The sequence below is a fragment of the Pelodiscus sinensis genome, chromosome 3 (genome assembly GCF_049634645.1).
Source record: "Pelodiscus sinensis isolate JC-2024 chromosome 3, ASM4963464v1, whole genome shotgun sequence".
Taxonomy (NCBI): Eukaryota; Metazoa; Chordata; order Testudines; family Trionychidae; genus Pelodiscus; species Pelodiscus sinensis.
This window is the reverse complement of record NC_134713.1, coordinates 32,199,118-32,219,334: the sequence shown is the minus strand read 5'-3', so window position 1 is coordinate 32,219,334 and position 20,217 is coordinate 32,199,118. Positions and strand designations below refer to the sequence as shown.

The 20,217-nt window shown below is 48.9% G+C and overlaps 1 protein-coding gene and 1 long non-coding RNA gene across 2 annotated transcripts in view; one reads left to right on the top strand and one right to left on the bottom strand.

Annotated features, from left to right (window-relative positions):
* The window catches only part of TRAPPC12 (trafficking protein particle complex subunit 12), a 111,963-nt gene extending 94,047 nt beyond the window's left edge, over positions 1 to 17,916 (top strand). Inside the window, exons 10-12 of the mRNA XM_075923543.1 lie at positions 4,907 to 5,004; positions 9,570 to 9,657; positions 17,338 to 17,916. Coding sequence (XP_075779658.1) covers positions 4,907 to 5,004; positions 9,570 to 9,657; positions 17,338 to 17,580 — 429 coding nt within the window. The 3' untranslated portion in view covers positions 17,581 to 17,916. The remainder of the gene's footprint in view (positions 1 to 4,906; positions 5,005 to 9,569; positions 9,658 to 17,337) is intronic.
* On the bottom strand, positions 14,788 to 16,385 carry LOC142827786 (uncharacterized). Its single transcript, XR_012902542.1, has 3 exons — positions 15,868 to 16,385; positions 15,684 to 15,778; positions 14,788 to 15,282 (listed from the first exon to the last, which is right to left on the bottom strand). It is a non-coding gene; the product is annotated as an uncharacterized LOC142827786 (long non-coding RNA).
* Positions 17,917 to 20,217: the final 2,301 nt, after the last annotated feature.

Below are 20,217 nucleotides of genomic sequence, written 5' to 3'. Positions count from 1 at the left end.
CAGCTGGACATGCAGCCCTGGCCATCGCTAAGGAGAACAGGGGCGTAGCACCTGCCAGGACTGGCATGGTGGGGTACTAGAGGCAGTGGCAGGGAGCACAGTCCCACCTGGAAGCAGAGCCTACAGCCGGGTAGGGAGCCTTGACCTCCTCTCATCCGGCAAACTCCGTTGTTCGGGACCACTCAGGTCCTCATGGTGCTGAACAAGGAAGGTCCAACCTGTACAAGTACTATACAGCAATCTCATTATCATGAAAGTTGAACTTACAAATGTAGAACTATGTACAAAAAAAGGGCTGGTCTCAGAAATAAAGCCATGTAAAACTTTAGAGCAGGCCTGGGCAAAATACAGCGTGCGAGCCGCAACTGGCCTGCCAAGCCACCAGATCCGGCTCATGGATGCTATGGGGAGTCCCAGGCAGGCTCCCCACTTGCTTCGCCCCACCCACATGCCACTCAAAAATGCAGCTGTTGGGCAGTTTTTTTTTAAAAACAGTGAGTCCGAACGGGAGGCGGGAAAAGCTTTAGGAGCTGCTCCTGCTCACAGCACAATTTCATTGGCTGGTTTCTGGCCAGAAACCGGCCAATGGGAGCTACCTTTTTCATGGCTGCAGTCTGTGCGGGGGCAGGGCAGGCAGGGAAGCTGATTCAGAAACAGCACTGGCTGCTAAGTCTCCTGGCAGAACCTACCCTCTGGCACCCCAGTCCCTCCCTTCCCCAACCCTCTGCTCCCTACCCCACATACCCAAATCCTTTGCCCCTGTTCTGTACCCATATACCCTCCCAGATCTGGCATCCCAATCCACTGCCCTAGCTCACAGTCCCCTCCTGCCTTAGCTCACAAGCCAAATCCCTGCACCCCCTTCTGTACCCCAGTTCCCTGCTCTAGGTGACAATCCAACTGCCTGCACCCCAGTCCAGTGCCCCGGTCACAACTGCCTCCTTACTCCAAGCTCCCTTCTGTACCCAATCTCCATCCCAAACCCCACACCTCCACCATTAACATTTTGGAAGAGTGCGGCCCTCAACCACTTTCCAAATTCTTGGAGCTCCTTCCCCTCAAAAATTATTGCCCACTCCTTCTTTAGAGCATCAGTTCTCAAACTTCATTGCCCCATGAACCCATTTAGCAATAAAAATTGTTACATAACCCCAGGAGGAGGGTGGAATACCAAGCCCTGCCACCCGAGTTCCACTGCCCTGTGTGCGGGGGCCAGAGCTGAAGCTCAAGGGCTTCTGCCCTGGACAGCGAGCATGTAGCCTTAGCCCAGGGTGGTGGTGGTGGGGCTTGGGCTTGGGTTTGGGCTTAGGCTTATGACTTGTGAGGGCCTAGGGCAGGGATGGGAAACTTTTTGGGTCGGGGGGGCCACACAAGTAAGAAACAAAAAAAACCCACCAAAACAAAACCCCACTCACTTCATTCCCTTTGAACTCCAGCCCCATGGGGCTTGCCTGATTAACTCTTCTGGGGGCTTGGAGCAAGTAGATTTTGTGGGTCTCCCAGGATCTGGGGTGGAGCCAAAAATGAGGGGCTCAGTGTGCAAAAAGGGGCTGCCAGGGTCCAGGCTCTGGGCAGGAGGTTGGGTGCAGGCTTGAGGTAGAGTGCAGGGGTGGGAGTTTGGGATCTGTGTAGGAGGTAGGGTACTGGAGCAGGGTGGAGTTGTGGAGTCTGAGTGGGAAGGGCCAGGGGATTGGAGCGCCTACCTGTCATAGCTCCCAGGGGCACACAGATAGTTGCGTGCCATGCTGCACTTACAGGCACCATTCCCTGCTGCTCTCATTGGCCGCAATTCCCATCCAGAGGAAGCAACAGGGTTGAAGCCTGCAAGCAAGCACAGTGACGGAGCGTCCCTGCGCTGCTATTCCCCCAGCCAGTGGGAAGGGGGCATGGCAGTGAGACACTTCTGCCAGGCAGACCCATGAGTCATAGGTTCTACAATCACTCACCTAGGGCTTTCACCAGCCTCGATGACCCCCTTTGGGGTCCCAACCCAACAGTTTGAGATCCCCTGCTTTTGTCCCCTTGGTCCTACTTGTTCAGCCAATCACTCAAATAAGTTTGGTTAAAATTTCCAGGAGATAATGCTGCCCACTTCTTATTTACAATGTTACCTGAAAGTGAGTACAGCCTCTCTCCGTCTTACGAACCAGTTATAGACCAAGCAATTGGTTCGTAACCCGGTTTGTTCGTAAGTCGGACCCCACTGAGTTACACGCGACCGCGCTGTTCGTAAGCATGGATCACGTTCGTAACTCGGGGTCTGCCATTTACAACAGTTTCGGTCGTAACTGCGAACGGTCGTAAGTCGACCATTCACAACTCGGGGACCGACTGTATGTGCTTTCGTAGAGCACTATTGTATCCAGCATTGCAAGATACTTACATGCCAGATGCACTAAGATTCATATGTCCCTTCATGCTTCAACCATCATCCCAGGTGACGTGCATCCATGCAGATGATGGGTTCTGCTCAATAACGATCAAAGCAGAGTGTTCATATTCATTTTCTCATTTGAGTCAGATGCCACCAGCAAAAGGTTGATTTTCTTTTTTGATGGTTTGGATTCTGTAGTATCCCCATCACAGTGTTGCTCTTTTAAGACCTGTGAAAGCATGCTCCACACCTCGTCCCTCAGATTTTGGACAGCACTTCAGAGTCTTAAACCTTACATGAAGGGCTGTAGCTATTTTTAGAAATTTCACGGTAGCTCCTTCTTTTCATATTGTCAAATCTGCTGTGAAAGTGTTAAAATGAACATGTGCCAGGTCATTATCCGAAGCTGTTATAACATGAAATATCTGGCAGAATGTGTGTAAAACAGAGCAGGACACATACATTTCTTCCCCAAAAAGTTCAGTCACAAATGTAATTAATGCATTATTTTTTCCATGAGAATCATCAGCATAGAATCATGTCCTCTGGAATGGTGGCCAAAGCATGAAGGGGAATATGAATGTTTTCCATATCTGATTCATAAATACCTTGCAATGCTATGTACAAAAGTGTCATGCGAACACCTGTTCTCACTTTCATATGACATTGTAAACAAGAAGCAGGCATCTCCTGGAAATTTTAACCAAACTTGTTTGTCTGAGTGGTTGGCTGAATATGAAGTAGAACTGAGTGGACTTGTAGGCTCCGAAGTTTTACAATTACTTTGTTTTTGAGTGCAGTTATGTAACAAAAAAAACCCCTCTACATTTATGTTCCTCTTTCACAGTAAAAAGAGTTCATGACAGTACTTGTATAAGGTGAATTGAAAATACTATTGCTTTTGTTTTCTCTTTTACAGTGCAAATATTAGTAATAAAAAAATGTAAAGTGAGCACTGTACATTTTCTATTCTGTTGTAATTTAAATCACTAAATTTGAAAATGTAGGAAAATCCAAAAATATTTAATACATTTCAATTGGTATTCTGTTGTTTAGCAGTGGGATTAATCGAGATTAATTTTTTTTAATTTTGAGAGTTGACTGCAATTGATTGACAGCCCTAATTGTAATTAGTTACATTAGTTCAGAAAAAGTGACTGCAATTCCTAAATTAATCAAATAAAATGCAGTGGCAGAAAAGTAATTTTAAATGGTTAAATTTCCAGGAGTAATTTAAACTGATTCTTGTATGTTAGATATCCTGGAAAAGCAACAGGGATCAGTACTTTCATTTGTTTAATGGAATAAAGGCCCTTACAAGTGAATAATTTATATATCATAATTGCATATTATTCAGAGTATTGAATGCTGGGATACAGTTAAATAAAAATTGTTCATTATAACAAATTTTGTAAATTACCATATTTTTGCTGAAAGAGAAGGCATGCTTATTTCCTAAAATAGTCGCTCGTAACTTAAAATCTATGTGACATTTTATTCACTTCACAGTCTGACCATCCTCAAAAAAAATCAGTTCTATTTTCTCACAATTCCCAAACCCATCGCTCCTTCCACCCACACAACCCTTTTATCATCTAGCCCTATACTTCTAAATCTACACCCTGACTTAAACTTTTCTAGCTGGTTTCTCTGCCTAGCATTTTTCTCTGTGTAGCAGCAGCAATGCCAGTTGTTCTCTAGTCTCTGGCTGTGGGATGATTGCTCAGGAGGGGACTAGGTATTTTCTGATCATAGGTAGGCTGGTCATTGAAGAATAGGTCTTACACAAGCTACCTGGCTACTATGCCCTGTCTTGCTTAAAGATTGGGAGCTTCTGGCTTTGAGGAGTGATCCTTTTTCCTCTCTTTAGTAGTAGCTAGTGATTAAGGATGTAAAATCCCATTTAATCAGTTAACCGGTTTGTTACCCTGCACAATTCCTTTTTGAGGTCACCACCCCTATAATTACAATACTGTGATATTGTAATATTTCAGATTTAAATAGCAGAAATCATAGCATTATGATTTTTAAAATCCTATGACAATTAAAATTGACCAAAATGTACCATTAATTTGATTCCACCCTAAACAAAGCTGTTGGAGGTAGCTCTGCTGTCTTCTCATTTCCAGCTAGTTTTGTAAACCTCTGGAGTCTTCTTTACAATGAAAGAGCTGGACACCTGTCAAGGCAGCTAAAAATGAAGAAGCAAAGCCACCACTACATTATATTCTAATGTTCTATTGAGCCCAGTTTAGGCACCATGGCCCTAGGGAAGGGGACACTTGTGTATTTGGTTCTTGTTATTCACTTCTATGAGCTAAACGAGGAATTATAATATTCTGCCTTGATAATGGCTTTAGCCAATTCACAGTGAACAATGACTAATCAGAGAGGTAGAATTATGATGTTGGTTACTTTAATATTTCATATATTTTCACATTTTTGTTCTTTGTGAAAGGATGTCCCGTGAAGATATCATTTGGACAGATCTTTCTCATGCATTGTCCTGACTTTCTTGTAATTTTTGTCCAGATTGGAGATATAAAAACTGCAGAAAAATATTTTCAAGATGTTGAGAAAATGAGTCCGAAATTGGATGGACAGCAAAAAATTACGGTTTTAATGAACAGGTAGATAATTTAAGAGCTAAATGAAACTTAAAAATATGATTTTGCAAAGTGTGCATTGTGAGTTTTAAGGTACCCTTGAGAGTATCCCTTTTTCTTTCTCTCTCTTTTATGTAACTACATCTGTCAGAAGTGAGGTTGAATGGCATGTACACCCATGAGATCTGTGTTACTTGGTGTAGTCGGCTTCTCCTGGCTTGAAACTCTTTCATTACAAGAGTTGATTTTACAAAAGTTATTTCTCAGTCTTCAAAGCATTGCATATTTTACCATATTTTTTCAATATATACTTTTAGGAACAAAAAAGCACTTTTGGATTCTGATTGTGCAAATAGAGTCACTAGATCACTGGTTAGCTGCAATCAGATGCCAAGATATGTACTAGCAAATCAGATTACATGTTGGAGTCCTCAATTTTTTCATATTAGCCAAGTATGTTTAGACAAGTAAAATATTATTACAAGTATGTTTTGGAAACAGATATAACACTTGTAGTTTCTCAGAGGAATTACTTTAGGAAGAGTCACTGCATTTTAATAATAAAATGTAGAACAGCTTTGCTTTAGTAGCCAAATATCTGAAGTGGCCAGTGATCTGAAGTGTCATTTCTTCTTTGAGTGATTGCTCATGTGCATTCCAATATAGGTGCGTGTGCACAGCGTGCACGCACCATCGGAGACTTTTCCCTCAGCAGTACCCTTAGGGGCCAGCAGGGAGCCCCCTGGAGTGGCGCCAGTATATTGGCCCATATAAACCCCTGCTGGCCCCCTTACCACTCAGTTCCTTCTTATTGCCGTGACGGTCATTGGAACAACCCTCAGCTCGTCTTCGAGTCGTTCTCTTCACTGTTCTTCTCCTTCGTTAGCAATCATCTGTTAAGTACCTGTTATTTTAGTTAAAGACTTTCATTTGTAGTTTTCTTTTTACCCCACCACAGCATGCGTCCTCTGTGCACTCTACAGTGAGACACACGGCATCAGCCAGTCCAGAGCCCAGGCCTTCTAGGTCAAGTGACTACTCTTCATACCGGAGGGAAGTGAGTCCTTCAGAGGATCTCCCGGACCCATCCACCCCAGAGGCCTTGGAGGCAGCAAGGGTCCTTATAGTCTCCTCTCAAGATGGCATGGGGATGCTCGGTACTGCTCCCCTCCTAGGATGCCTAACGAAACAGTGCATGAGGTGCGGCAGAGCCATGTGGCACACGCGGCACCTCCCCTGGCACCGGCTACTGTCACGCCGGTGCGCTTGGCACCAGATCCGGCAATGGATCCGGCACCACTTCTGACCCCCAGCACCGCAGCACCTACCGTCAGGAACCCCCATCTTGGCGATGCCTCCTCCTCCACCCCGGCACCACGGCAAACCGGAAGCCATGTCTCGGCACACTGCAGGACAATCGACATCGGCACCGCCATGGTCTGCCTCTGAGTACTCCTCCGATTCCGACGTGGAGTCTGCATGGTCTTCACGGGGCTCTCGAACCCGTTCACGGCACCGCTCCCAGCACCGTACTTCTCCACGTCTGTACCAACAACAGTAGGTTCAGCCGATCCCTGTACCAATGGTCCAGCAGACGTGGCCACCTCAGCGACCTGGGCAGTGGCCTTTTTGGACCCCCTGGGCCTACCATCAGGGCCAAGGTATGAACCTTCCTAGACCGGCTTCTGTCACGTCAGGTCCACAAGTCCCTCCGTAGGCGACTCCTTTGGTCCGGTCCCCCACGTCGGCCCACTTGCTACCTCCGGGCCAGTCGTCACCAGGCCCAGGGAGAACACGGCTCCGGTAAGCCAACCTCCCCCTCCTCCCTCCATGGCCACTTCAGACAATCCAGGCCATATAGACGCCCCTGTGGGCACTATGGCAAAGGGGTCATCGTCGTCCTCCCTGGACGAGGCTCTGGCCGACTCTGCGCCCTCCGTGGATGCCAGGGCCCACCAAGACCTCCGCCGCCATTTTTAAATCCCCGTTAGTGTAGCCGCGGGCACGGAGTCCGCACTAACGGGGATTTAAAAATTGCGGCGCCCGGCAAGATGCAAATAAAGCCCGGGATATTTAAATCCCGGGCTTCATTTGCAACTTCGAATGACTACATTAACCACCCTAGTTCGAACTAGTAGTGTTGACATACCCAGGGAGGCTCTAAAAGACCGACTTACTGGGCAGAAAGGTCTACGCATCCGGGGGCATCCAATACCGAATTGCCAACCAACAAGTCCTTCTGTCCAGATACGCCTACAACACCTGGGCATCTGTGGACAAGTTTACGGACTTGCTCCCCAGAGACTCCCGTGCGGAGTATAAGGCCCTTTAGGAAGAGGGGAAAGTAATTTCCTGAATGGTGTTACAAGCAGCACTCGATGTGGCTGATGCAGCTTCACGAGTCATGGCCACTGGAGTTGTCCTGCATCACAGGTCATGGCTCTAGGGATCTGGAGTGCCGCCAGAAGTCCAAAACACCTTACAGGATCTCCCTTTCGAAGGCATGTCGCTCTTCTCCGAGCAAACTGACCAGTGGCTGCGTGGCCTGAAGGATACGAGGGCCACATTAAAGTCCTTGTGCCTACACACACCTGCCACCCAGGGGAACGTCCATCTTCCACGTGTGGGGGTTTCCCCATCTGGATCTGTTCGCCACAGGGCAGAACATGAAGTGCCCCCACTACTGCTCCCTCATGGGACAGGGATGGGAATCTCTAGGGGACGCTCTCCTCTTCCACTGGCCGCAAGATCTGCTGTACGCCTTCCCACCCTTCCCACTAGTCCACAGGGTCCTGTTGAAAGTGCAGGAGTTCAGGGCATCATTAATTCTAATCTCCCCAGGGTGGCCCAGACAGCATTGGTTTTCGACCCTCCTCGACTTCTCATGTGAGAGGCTTGTAACCCTCCCACTAGTCCCGGGCCTGATATCCCAGGACTCGGGCAGACTTCACCACTCAGACCTACGGTCCCTCCACTTGACAGTATGGAAGCTCCATGGTTAACGGTAGAGTAGCTCCAGTGCTCTCAACAAGTCCAAGAAGTCCTTCTGGGTAGCAGAAAACTTTCCACTAGAACTACGTACCTCGTTAAGTGGAAGCGGTTTTGCTGTTGGGCTTCTCAGAAGGGGGTACACCCGAGGTGAGCACCACTCCCCTTGATCCTGGATTACCTGTTGGACCTTAGGCTCTAGCATCTCTCTTCCTCTTCTATTAAGATCCACCTAGCAGCCATTTTGGCCTTCCACCCAGGGGAAGGGGGGAAACATTATTTGCTAACCTTATGGTCAACCGCTTCCTGAAAGGAATGGACAGACTCTATCCACATGTCCGGCAACCCATTCCCCAGTGGGACCTAAACCTGGTACTATCCAAACTTATGGGGCCCCCGTTCGAATCGCTAGCCACGTGCTCCCTCCTTCACCTATCATATAAGGTGTCCCTCCTAGTGGCAGTCACATCCGTGAGGCGGGTCTCTGAGTTTAGGGCACTGGCGTCAGGATCCCCCCTACACAGTATTTTTCAAGGACAAGGTTCAGCTCCGCCATCACCCAGCCTTTCTGCCGAAGGTCATTTCTGCATTCCACACTTCCCAGGATATTTTTCTACCAGTTTTTTACCGGAAACCACATGCATCGGGGAAAGAGCAAGCTTTACACACGTTAGACGTCCGTAGGGTGCTAGCCTTTTATTTAGACAGGACGAAACCATTCTGAAAATTGCCACAACTTTTTGTAGCCATCGGGGAATGCATGAGAGGCCAACCTGTATCCACTTAGCAGATCGCCTCATGGATAGCCACCTGTATCAGGGAGTGCTACTCCATAGCGGGCATGTCAGACCCAACCTTAGAGCACATTCCACGAGAGCTGTGGCAGCTTCCACCGCTTTCGCAGTGCAGGCTCCCATCCTGGATATCTATAGGGTTGCCACATTGTCCTCGGTCCACACGTTTGCCAACCATTATGCACTGTCCCATCATGCCTGAGAGGATGCTGCCTTAGGTAGGGCGGTCCTTAACTCCTCCTTGGTTTCGACATCCGGCCCTCCGTCTAGTTAGGTTCTGCTTTGGAGTCACCTATATTGGAATGCACATGAGCAATCACTTGAAGAAGAAAGAACGGTTACTTACCTTGTAACTGTGATTCTTCGAGATGTGTTGCTCATTTCCATTCCAAATCCCCGCCCACCACCCTTTATCTGGAATATGCCAGTAAGAAGGAACAGATTGGATGAGGGGGCCAGCAGGGGCCGATATACCTGCGCCATTCCAGGGGGCTCCTTGCTGGCCCTAAGGGTACTGCTGAGGGAAAAGTCTCCGACTGCGTGTACACGCTGCACGCGCACACCTATATTGGAATGGACATGAGCAACACATCTCGAAGAATCACAGTTATGAGGTAAGTAACCGTTCTTTCATTTGTCTCTAAATAAGAGTCTCACAGTTGGGTCGCAATTACACTGTGACAAACAAGTGTCATAAACCCTCATGTCTGTAATAGAGAAAATAAAAAGCAGTCTCAATTCCATTTGAAGTGTATCATCACTTTGAGTTTTTCAGGAATACTGACTTACATGTCAATTACTTTCTAGAGCATTTCTCCATCTTGGTCAGAATAACTTTGCAGAAGCTCACAGGGCCTTCACGGAAATTTTAAGGATTGATCCTGCAAATGCTGTGGTAAGACTCCAGATTTGCTACACTGGATTGACACCTGAGTGTTTTTCTGTCGTAGCTTATCCCTTAGTTGCAGATCACACCAAAAGGTTGCTTGAAGTTTTAATAGAAAAATGATATCGTCCATGCTCCAAAGAGCTTTATCTATATATAAAGATAAAATACAAAACAAAGGGGTGGGTAGGGGAAGACAGGACCCATTTACCTGAAGAACCTGTTAGTTTATTGCATGCATTGTAATGGGTTTCATTACATTACTCTTTGGGCATTATGTATTGTCAAAGGTACATATCAGAAAATAAAATGGCAACTACCGGCATATGAGGAAATAATTTCTCCTCATATAGTATTAAAAGAACACTGTCAGCTTGAAAAAACACACTCTTTAACCGATTGTAATTACTAATTTTATAAATAACACTAAAGGCTCCTGATTATGCAACTGCATCTGTGCATGCACAAGGGTCTACCCATATAAAGCCAGTTGTAAATCAGAGTGTTAAATTCTTATTGCTGAAAGACTTTACAGAAGAATTACATAAGAACAGCCATACTGGGTCAGACCAAAGGTCAGTCTAGCCCAGCACCCTGTTTGCCAACAGTGGCCAGTGCCAGATGCCCAGAGAGAGTGAACACAACAGGTAATCATCACATGACCCCTTTCCTTTCATCCATTTCCAAACAGAGGCTAGGGACACAATTTCTGCTCAATTTTTTCAGCTTCTTTATATGTATATTTGGCAGCTCTTTGCATACAGGGATGTATCAGTGACTGATCCTTGGGCACAAGCATGCGTCCTTGGTACCATTTTCCCAGGGCCCTTTAAGACAGATGGAACCAAGGTCAGGGAGCACTTGATTGAAGTCATGTGCCTGCAGGCTGTAAATGCCACCTATTATAAATAGAGACAGCTTATTCTCAGTTGCTGGAGAACTGGATGAGCTACCATGGGAAGCGGGTTGTGTTCTCCCCATCCCCTGCTTTCAGAAAGTGTAAAAGTATCCATTGCTAAACATTTCATAATGCTTTGTCTCTTTTGTACCTTGTGTTCTTCTTCAAGGGGTGTGCCTGTGGGCGCACCATTGTAGGGGTCTTGGAGGTCCTTCACTTGGAACTGGAACTTTTCAGCAGCAGTATTCCCCCGCACCTCCAGTGTCGGCGCACACACACGGCACCGCTCATGCCATAGCAAACGTGCCAATGCACATGCACCATCAACCACCCGTCAGTTCCTTCTCAATCCCTCCTGATTTGGTCAGAACACGGCAGCTCTCTGTGTGTTACTTTACAGAATTATTGTTAGATATTGTAGCTGTTGTTAGATGGTTTCCCAGTGAGTGAGGATTTTTTTTAATGTGTTTCAGGTTGTTGTTTATACTCTTTTCATATTTCATAGTTAGGATAAGTTAAGCATGCCAGGCTCACCAGGGCTCAAACAGTGCCTGACATGCAGAATGTCTATACCCATCTCAGACAGGCATGGCTGTTTGGGCCAGGAACATTCACCAGAGAGCTGCCACCATTGCAAGAAGTTCTCATCCAGATCACTAAAGGAAAGAGCACTCCAGTTAAAGCTCCTTACTATGGAAAAAGTGGAGAGGGCAGCCTCAGAACCAGTGCCTCTAACCTCCCTGGCTTGGACCTCTCTAACAGCGGCTACGGATCAAGGCCCCTTGGCTCCAAGAGAGGTTCTGACCAAGAAAAAGCCAAAAGAAAGCGTTCTTCACCCTCGGCAGAGAGGGCAATGAAAAGATCATGTCCCCGAAGTAAGCCTCCATTGCCAAAGGGGAAGGCTACTTGGAATGTGCAGGTACCAGGAAAGTCCATTACAGACAAACCCCCGAGGGGCAGTATCTTCCAAAGAATCACACCCTGCAGTCTCGGCACTCAAGCTGAAGAAAACTGCCACTGTGCTGCTTGGTACTGATGAAAATGGTACCTTAACCACCTCAGAGTACCTCCAACAAGGCGTTCTGAACCACAGGTACACACACCAGCCAGGTCGGTACCGGCCATGAGTACAGAAGTCTCCCCGATACGCTCTACAGCTGAGGTATGGGCAGACTTTCTTATGTATGGACTATTCATGGCATCAGAGGTACCGACCTTTGCTCCGCCAAGACCATTGACAACCCAGCAGGAGCTAGCAATAGCATCGGTACCGGGCACACCCTTATTCGGTACTGATGCCACACTGACACTGGAGACAACAATCAGGCTTCTTTACCTTCGAGAATTATTGAACTCAGCATCCCCCTTCTCCAGCAACAGTGATGACAATGAGGAGATCACATTCTCCCCACGATACTTATCACCAAAGCCAGCTTCATAAATACAGCTACATCAGCAGATGGCTCAGCCCCAGATGTGGCAGCCTTTTCCATGGCTCCCTCCCATCCTTCTCTCACAACCTTGGCAGAGATGTGTCCCTTTCAGTACCTTAAAGACTCTAGTACCAGCACCTCAACTGATGCCACCACCCAGGTCTCTGACAGTGGCCCACATGTCACCTACACCCACAACATGTGAGGTCATGCAAGAGGAGCGAGAGGACTTGGACGACTCTCAGGGAGAGTATACATTATCTCCCTCACACACTCATCCTCTTCCCCTGATGAGACAATAATGTGGGGGACAATTTCAAGTCTTTTTGAAATGTATACAAAAGGGTGGCTAATACCCTCAAAGTACCCAAGACGAAGCACAAACTCACCAACATACTGCAGGCCTCACCTTCATCGAAGATTGCACTGCCAGTCAATGAGGCCATATTGAGCAAAAATTCTGTGGCAAACACCAGCATCTATCACCCCATCATCAAAAAGAGCAGACAGGAAGTATTATGTCCCAGCGAAAGAAGCTGAGTTTTTTCTCACACCCAGCACCAAATTCCTTAGGCGTTGATGCAGCCAATAACAGAGGCAAGCAAACACAATATAAATCCACCCCTTATGACAAAGAATGGAATAAGCTCGATATTCTGGGCAGAAAATCATATTCATCTACCTCCTTCCTGATCAGGATAGCTAATTATCAGGCACTGTTAGCAAAGTATACGTATCATCAGGGCTCGACAAATCCGCTTATCTTCTCGCCCGTGGCAAGTAGATTTCAGCCAGTCGCCCTGTTCACCGGCGGTTCATGTATGCGCAGTGTGGGTCTCGCGCATGCACAGTGCAGGGCTGGCTAGTGGTTTTCGCCATGATTTGTCGAGCCCTGCGTATCACTGGCATTTTGAGAACTGGCATTTTGAGAACATGAAAAATGTTATTGAATGGCTACCACGACGTTAGTAAGGCTTCCTTCCAGTCCAACATAAATGAAGGCTTCCTTATAGCTAAGATTGCTCTGCAAGCATCCCTCGACATAGCTCAGACTGCAGCGATCTTTAGCTACATTGGTAGTCATGCGGCGTGTCTCCTGGTTTGCACCTCTCAGGATTCCCTAGGGAGGTACAGAATACCGTTAAGAATCTCCCATTTGAGGGCCAAAAGCTTTTTTCCATGAGCACAGATGCCTCACTACATTCGCTCAAGGACTCACGAGTGACATTAAAGACATTTGGGCATATATGTTCTCCAACCCAGGAAGAAACTAAATAGACAGTTCACACCTCAAGGCAGAGCATCCTCATCATACTCATCCCAGAGAAGCTGTGATCTAAGAAGGAGACAGAGGCAACAGAAACATAGACAAATGCAGGAACAACCTACCATGTCCCAGTCCACCAATGGCCGACAAACTTTTTGAACATCTGGTTGAGGGTTCAACATCGTTTCCAACAAATGTTCAATGCCAGTTCAGTCTGCAGCCCTTTTACTATGAATGGGCCAAGATCACCACAGACAGTTGTGCCTTAGAAGTAATACAAAATGGCTTCCCAATCCCATTCACCAAATTCCCTCCAGCCCTAACACTTTCCCCATCCCTTCTCACGAGTCCCTGTTACAACAGGAGATAAACAGATTACTCCAGATGGGAGCAATAGAGATTATACCGGCTCATCATAGGGGAAAGGGTTTCTACTCAAGATACTTCCTCACTTCAAAAAAGTCAGGAGGCTGGAGACCCATCCTGGACATATGCATTCTGAACAGGTATCTAAGAAAGCAACAGTTCACCATGGTAACTCTAGCAAAGATATTCCATCCTTGGAACTGGGAAACTGGATATTGTTCCTCGACCTTCAGGATACGTATTTTCATATATCAATTCGACCTTCACACAGAAAATTTCTACGATTTACCCTATTGTATCAATATTATCAGTAACGGGTCCTCCCATTAAACCTGCCCTCTACACCCAGAGTTTTTTCCAAAATACTGGCTGTGGCAGTAGCTCATCCCAGAAAACGGGACATAATAATCTTCCTGTACCTAGACACCTGTCTAATTATGGCACATTCACAACAAAAGGCTATCCAATCCACAGCAGAGACAATCCATCTATTCACATCCCTAGCTCTCCAGATAAATGAACAAAAGTCGCATCTCACTCCCATCCCAAGAGCTGGAGTTTACAGGAGACACACTGGATTGTATAAATGCGCAGGCAAGACTACTGTTACAGAGGATCCAAACACTGTCTCCGATAGCAAAAACCATTATAGATAACCCTACAGTGTCAGCCAGACAGTGCCTTCAGCTTCTAGGTCACATGTTGGCAACCCCACGCTAGGCTATGCATGAGATATCTCCAGATGGGGCTTCACACGTGCTTTTAACAAGCACCATATGCAGAAAATGCTGAGCCCTACAAAGAGGGTAAGAGAATCACTGGCATGGTGTATACAGGTCGACAAGCTATATTCAGGTGTCCCTTTCCAACAGACACCCCTATCCACAAGCATAAAAATGGATGCTTCAGTAGAGGGTTGGGCACATACACCAACGAGCACAGCACCCAGGAGAGATGGACAACCTGCACTTCAACATTCTCGAATTTCGCACAGCACAAAGAGCATGTGAGCACTTTCTGCCATTGATCTAGGGCAAGTCTGTGAGGATACTCACAACTCCACCTGCATGTTTTACATAAATCGCCAAGGCAAGGCAAGATTATATACCCTCTGCAGAGAGGCAGCAACACTATGGCAGTGGTTCATTCACCACCACATCGCCCTGACAGCAGTGTTTCTTGCATGCAACCAAAGCATCACCAAGGACCATCTAAGCCTCATATTTCATCAGCAGTATGAATGGGATATACGTCCTTGAGCCCTACATTCCATCTTCCTCAAGTGGGGTTTTGTGGAAATAGACTTATTCACCACATTATCAAATGCTCCAAGTATTGTTCCAGGATGGGGCTGGGCAAGGACTTCATGGGGGATGCCATGATGATCATCTGGTTTCACAATCTCCTATGTGTCTTTCCACCACTTCCCCTTCTTGGCAAGGTCATACAGAAAATAAAGCAGGACAATGCCAGAGTTACTGTCATAGTACTGGCATGGCCCAAACAAACCTGGTTTCCTTATCTGTCACAGCTGGCAGCTGCACCATCGATTCCTCTTCCACAATGGCCAGACATACTATCTCAGGATCGGGGTCAAGTTCTCCATCCACACATTCACAAACTTCATCGCCGGGCTTGGCTTCTCCAGGGATGAATACTCAGCAGCATACCTGGTTAGAGGAAGTCCACAATATTATCCTGAATTGTCTCAAACACACTACAAGAAAGACCTTTTCGCAAAAATGGAACTTTCTCCGAGTGGGCAAATCAAAGAACAAATCAAATCCTCACTCTGCACAGTTGATGATAAGCTTAGAATATCTTCTTTCATTAAAAAAACAGAACCTTTCCAATTCATCCATAAAGGTACACCTAGCCGCTATCTCAAGCGAGCACAAGGTCATGGATGGCCACACTATATTCTCACACCCACCACTAAGAAGCTTTTAAAAGGCTTCAACAATGTTTTTCCTCCATAAAGACAGAACTGCTGCCTTCGGATCTCAACCTCGTTCTTAATACATTGATCTGCCCACCCTTTGAACCCATGGCAACATGTTCCCTCACTCACCTTTCCACAAAAGTGGCTTGCCTTTTAGCAATTATGACAGCAAAGGGAGTAGGCAAAATGGCCACACTCATGGCGGATCTGCCATTCACCATCTTCTGCAAAGATAAAGTATTTTTAAAACCACATCCCAAATTTCTCCCCAAAGTAGTTTCACAATTCCACCTTAACAAACTTATATACTTACCTGTTTTCCACCAAAAACCACATCCGGATGCCAACACAGCACAGCTCCACTCCTTAGATGTTCGATAAGCACTTGCCTTCTACCTAGATAGAACCAAACAGTTTAGACAATCTCCTAGACTAATCATTTGTATAGCAGACCACTTTAAAGGACGCGCAATCTCAAAACAGAGTCTTTTGAGATGGATAATAAACTGTATTAAAGAATGCTACCATGTCAATAAGATGCTGTTACTACCTCATATGTGGGCACATTCCATCAGAGCAATAGCCACCTCTACAGCCTTCCTACATAGCGTGCCCTTGAAGGACATCTGTAGGGCAGCAACTAGGGCATCAGTCCATACATTTACAAAACATGTTATACACACTTACGCTTCGCAGTATACCGCTCTCAGACAGGTGGTCCTTGCCACCATCCTTATCCGAAGCCCCTCCTCCACAGTCTGAGGGCACTGCTCCATAGTCATCTACAGTGAAGCACCCATAGGGACACTCATTGAAGAAGAAAAGAAAGGTTACCCACCTTGTGCAGTAACTGCTGTTTCTTCGAGATGCGTATCCCTGTGGGTGCCCTAAGACCTGCCCTTCTCCCCCTGCTTTGGAATTGCAACATCTCTCCATGATAGAGAAGGAACAGATGGTGTGCATCTCAGCAAGTTCATTATGGCGTGAGCTCCCTGACACCAGTGTGGGGAGTACTGCTGCTGAAGCGTTCTGGTTTCAAGCACAGGAGCGCCCACATGGACACCCATTTCAGAGAACACCAGTTACTGCACAAGGTGAGATACCTTTCTTTTACTTAGTAAAGTGCTGCTTTGATGAACAGTATATAAAACCTGATGAGCATTTGCAGGGCTTGCCACGCGGCGGCGAGCCCCACTCACCAGCTGCGCGGTTCTGCTCTCCGCGCTGGCTCTTCCAGGTTGTAATCTACTCGCCTATGGCGAGTAGATTACATTATTTGTCGAGCCCTGAGCATTTGGGTTTTATGTGGCCTGCCCTAGCTAGTGAATCTACCCATTGACTTGAAAGTCTGTTTCAGTAAAACAATATCCCGTTTGCATCAATGTTTCATGTAGCCGTAGGGGAGAGAAGGACATTTTTAAAAATAGGAAAATGTAAGTGTAAAACTAGAATAATTGGCAAGAGGATTCAAGGACAAATGTGGGGTCTGAAATCACTTTCTGCTCATTTTTAACATTATGTAGTGAGTCCCTTTACCAATATGAGTTCCAGTTTGATTTCTTCAATCTTTTAGAACTTCAAATGTTGGAGGTCAGCTAATTTCTGTTGTAGGATAGACTCTGAAAGTAACCAAGCTTCCATTGCCAATGATAAAAGAATTGTATTGCAGGATAAATAATACATTTCAACAATTGCAACTAGTTACAAAAAGAAAATGTAATTTTAAAGACTTATTAAGTTCTGATTCCAGACTCAGTGTACATATTATAATCTTTTTCTCTAGGCTAATAACAATGCAGCTGTTTGTTTGCTTTATCTGGGAAAATTGAAGGATTCCCTCCGGCAGCTGGAAGGGATGGTTCAGCAGGACCCTAAACACTACCTACATGAGAGTGTTCTTTTCAATTTGACAACTATGTATGAATTGGAGTCATCTCGCAGTATGCAGAAGAAGCAAGCTCTGCTTGAGGCTGTTGCTGTCAAAGAGGGTGATAGCTTTAACACTCAGTGTCTCAAGTTAGGATAGTTTGTTTTCATCTAATTTTTTTTATTAAAGGCTAATTTTTTTAATTGTACATACTCTTGCCAATATGTAAATGTTCCTCTGGTGAATGAAATGAAATAAAGTATCTTTAATTATGAACCTATGGCAGATTACTATAGTAACTACATGGCCTGGAACAATAATCCTTGACTATCATCATTTTGTACTCATCTGTAGCCAGCTTCACCTCTGCAGGTCAGTTGCTATTTAGTTATTCCTAACTGTAGTACAGTGAACCCTCGTTTATCGCGGTAGATAGGTTCCAAACCCTACCGCGATAGATGAAAATCCGCGAAGTAGAAGTAGGATCCTCAAAGCCTCGGGGGAAGCCGGCGGGGGGGGGGGGGCATCCCAGGCGCGCCTGGGCTGCTCCCCCGCCGGAGCCCCTCCGCGGCTTTCAAAGCCTCGGGGGAAGCCGGCGGGGGGGCATCCCAGGCGCGCCTGGGCTGCTCCCCCGCCGGAGCCCCTCCGCGGCTTTCAAAGCCTCGGGGGAAGCCGGCGGGGGGGGGGCATCCCAGGCGCGCCTGGGCTGCTCCCCCGCCGGAGCCCCTCCGCGGCTTTCAAAGCCTCGGGGGAAGCCGGCGGGGGGGGCATCCCAGGCGCGCCTGGGCTGCTCCCCCGCCGGAGCCCCTCCGCGGCTTTCAAAGCCTCGGGGGAAGCCGGCGGGGGGGCATCCCAGGCGCGCCTGGGCTGCTCCCCCGCCGGAGCCCCTCCGCGGCTTTCAAAGCCTCGGGGGAAGCCGGCGGGGGGGGGGCATCCCAGGCGCGCCTGGGCTGCTCCCCCGCCGGAGCCCCTCCGCGGCTTTCAAAGCCTCGGGGGAAGCCGGCGGGGGGGGCATCCCAGGCGCGCCTGGGCTGCTCCCCCGCCGGAGCCCCTCCGCGGCTTTCAAAGCCTCGGGGGAAGCCGGCGGGGGGGCATCCCAGGCGCGCCTGGGCTGCTCCCCCGCCGGAGCCCCTCCGCGGCTTTCAAAGCCTCGGGGGAAGCCGGCGGGGGGGGCATCCCAGGCGCGCCTGGGATGCCCCCCCCCGCCGGCTTCCCCCGAGGCTTTGAAAGCCGCGGAGGGGCTCCGGCGGGGGAGCAGCCCAGGCGCGCCTGGGATGCCCCCCCGCCGGCTTCCCCCGAGGCTTTGAAAGCCGCGGAGGGGCTCCGGCGGGGGAGCAGCCCAGGCGCGCCTGGGATGCCCCCCCGCCGGCTTCCCCCGAGGCTTTGAAAGCCGCGGAGGGGCTCCGGCGGGGGAGCAGCCCAGGCGCGCCTGGGATGCCCCCCCGCCGGCTTCCCCCGAGGCTTTGAAAGCCGCGGAGGGGCTCCGGCGGGGGAGCAGCCCAGGCGCGCCTGGGATGCCCCCCCGCCGGCTTCCCCCGAGGCTTTGAAAGCCGCGGAGGGGCTCCGGCGGGGGAGCAGCCCAGGCGCGCCTGGGATGCCCCCCCGCCGGCTTCCCCGGAGGCTTTGAAAGCCGCGGAGGGGCTCCGGCGGGGGAGCAGCCCAGGCGCGCCTGGGATGCCCCCCCGCCGGCTTCCCCGGAGGCTTTGAAAGCCGCGGAGGGGCTCCGGCGGGGGAGCAGCCCAGGCGCGCCTGGGATGCCCCCCCGCCGGCTTCCCCCGAGGCTTTGAAAGCCGCGGAGGGGCTCCGGCGGGGGAGCAGCCCAGGCGCGCCTGGGATGCCCCCCCCGCCGGCTTCCCCCGAGGCTTTGAAAGCCGCGGAGGGGCTCCGGCGGGGGAGCAGCCCAGGCGCGCCTGGGATGCCCCCCCGCCGGCTTCCCCCGAGGCTTTGAAAGCCGCGGAGGGGCTCCGGCGGGGGAGCAGCCCAGGCGCGCCTGGGATGCCCCCCCGCCGGCTTCCCCGGAGGCTTTGAAAGCCGCGGAGGGGCTCCGGCGGGGGAGCAGCCCAGGCGCGCCTGGGATGCCCCCCCCGCCGGCTTCCCCGGAGGCTTTGAAAGCCGCGGAGGGGCTCCGGCGGGGGAGCAGCCCAGGCGCGCCTGGGATGCCCCCCCGCCGGCTTCCCCGGAGGCTTTGAAAGCCGCGGAGGGGCTCCGGCGGGGGAGCAGCCCAGGCGCGCCTGGGATGCCCCCCCGCCGGCTTCCCCCGAGGCTTTGAAAGCCGCGGAGGGGCTCCGGCGGGGGAGCAGCCCAGGCGCGCCTGGGATGCCCCCCCGCCGGCTTCCCCGGAGGCTTTTTAAAGTTTTGGTAACCGCTACTTCGCGGTTCGACCATCGCGGATTCACGTATATACATAATGTAATGAAAAAAGTCCGCGAAGTCGTGAATCCGCGATAGTCGAACCGCGAAGTAGCGAGGGTTCACTGTATCTACAAACACATTTACTCAGATGGAATCCTTTAAGGAGTGGCACACTTGAGCTATCTTTTCTTGATGGTTTTATTATAAAAATTTTCAATCATTAGAGAAGTCAAGTCTCATAACACAGCTGCGGGTTCCAAAGAATGTCTGTATAAGTAGCATTAATAAAAAAAGTTAAATCCTGAACATGGATTGGCTTTCAGTTTCTTGTACTGTATATCCCCCCTGGCAAAGCAATAAACTGAGTTCTTCATATCTGTGCACTCAAGGTTGGTTTTGTTTTTTGGTTGGGTTTTTTTTTCATTCAGTATTTAAAATCCTGCA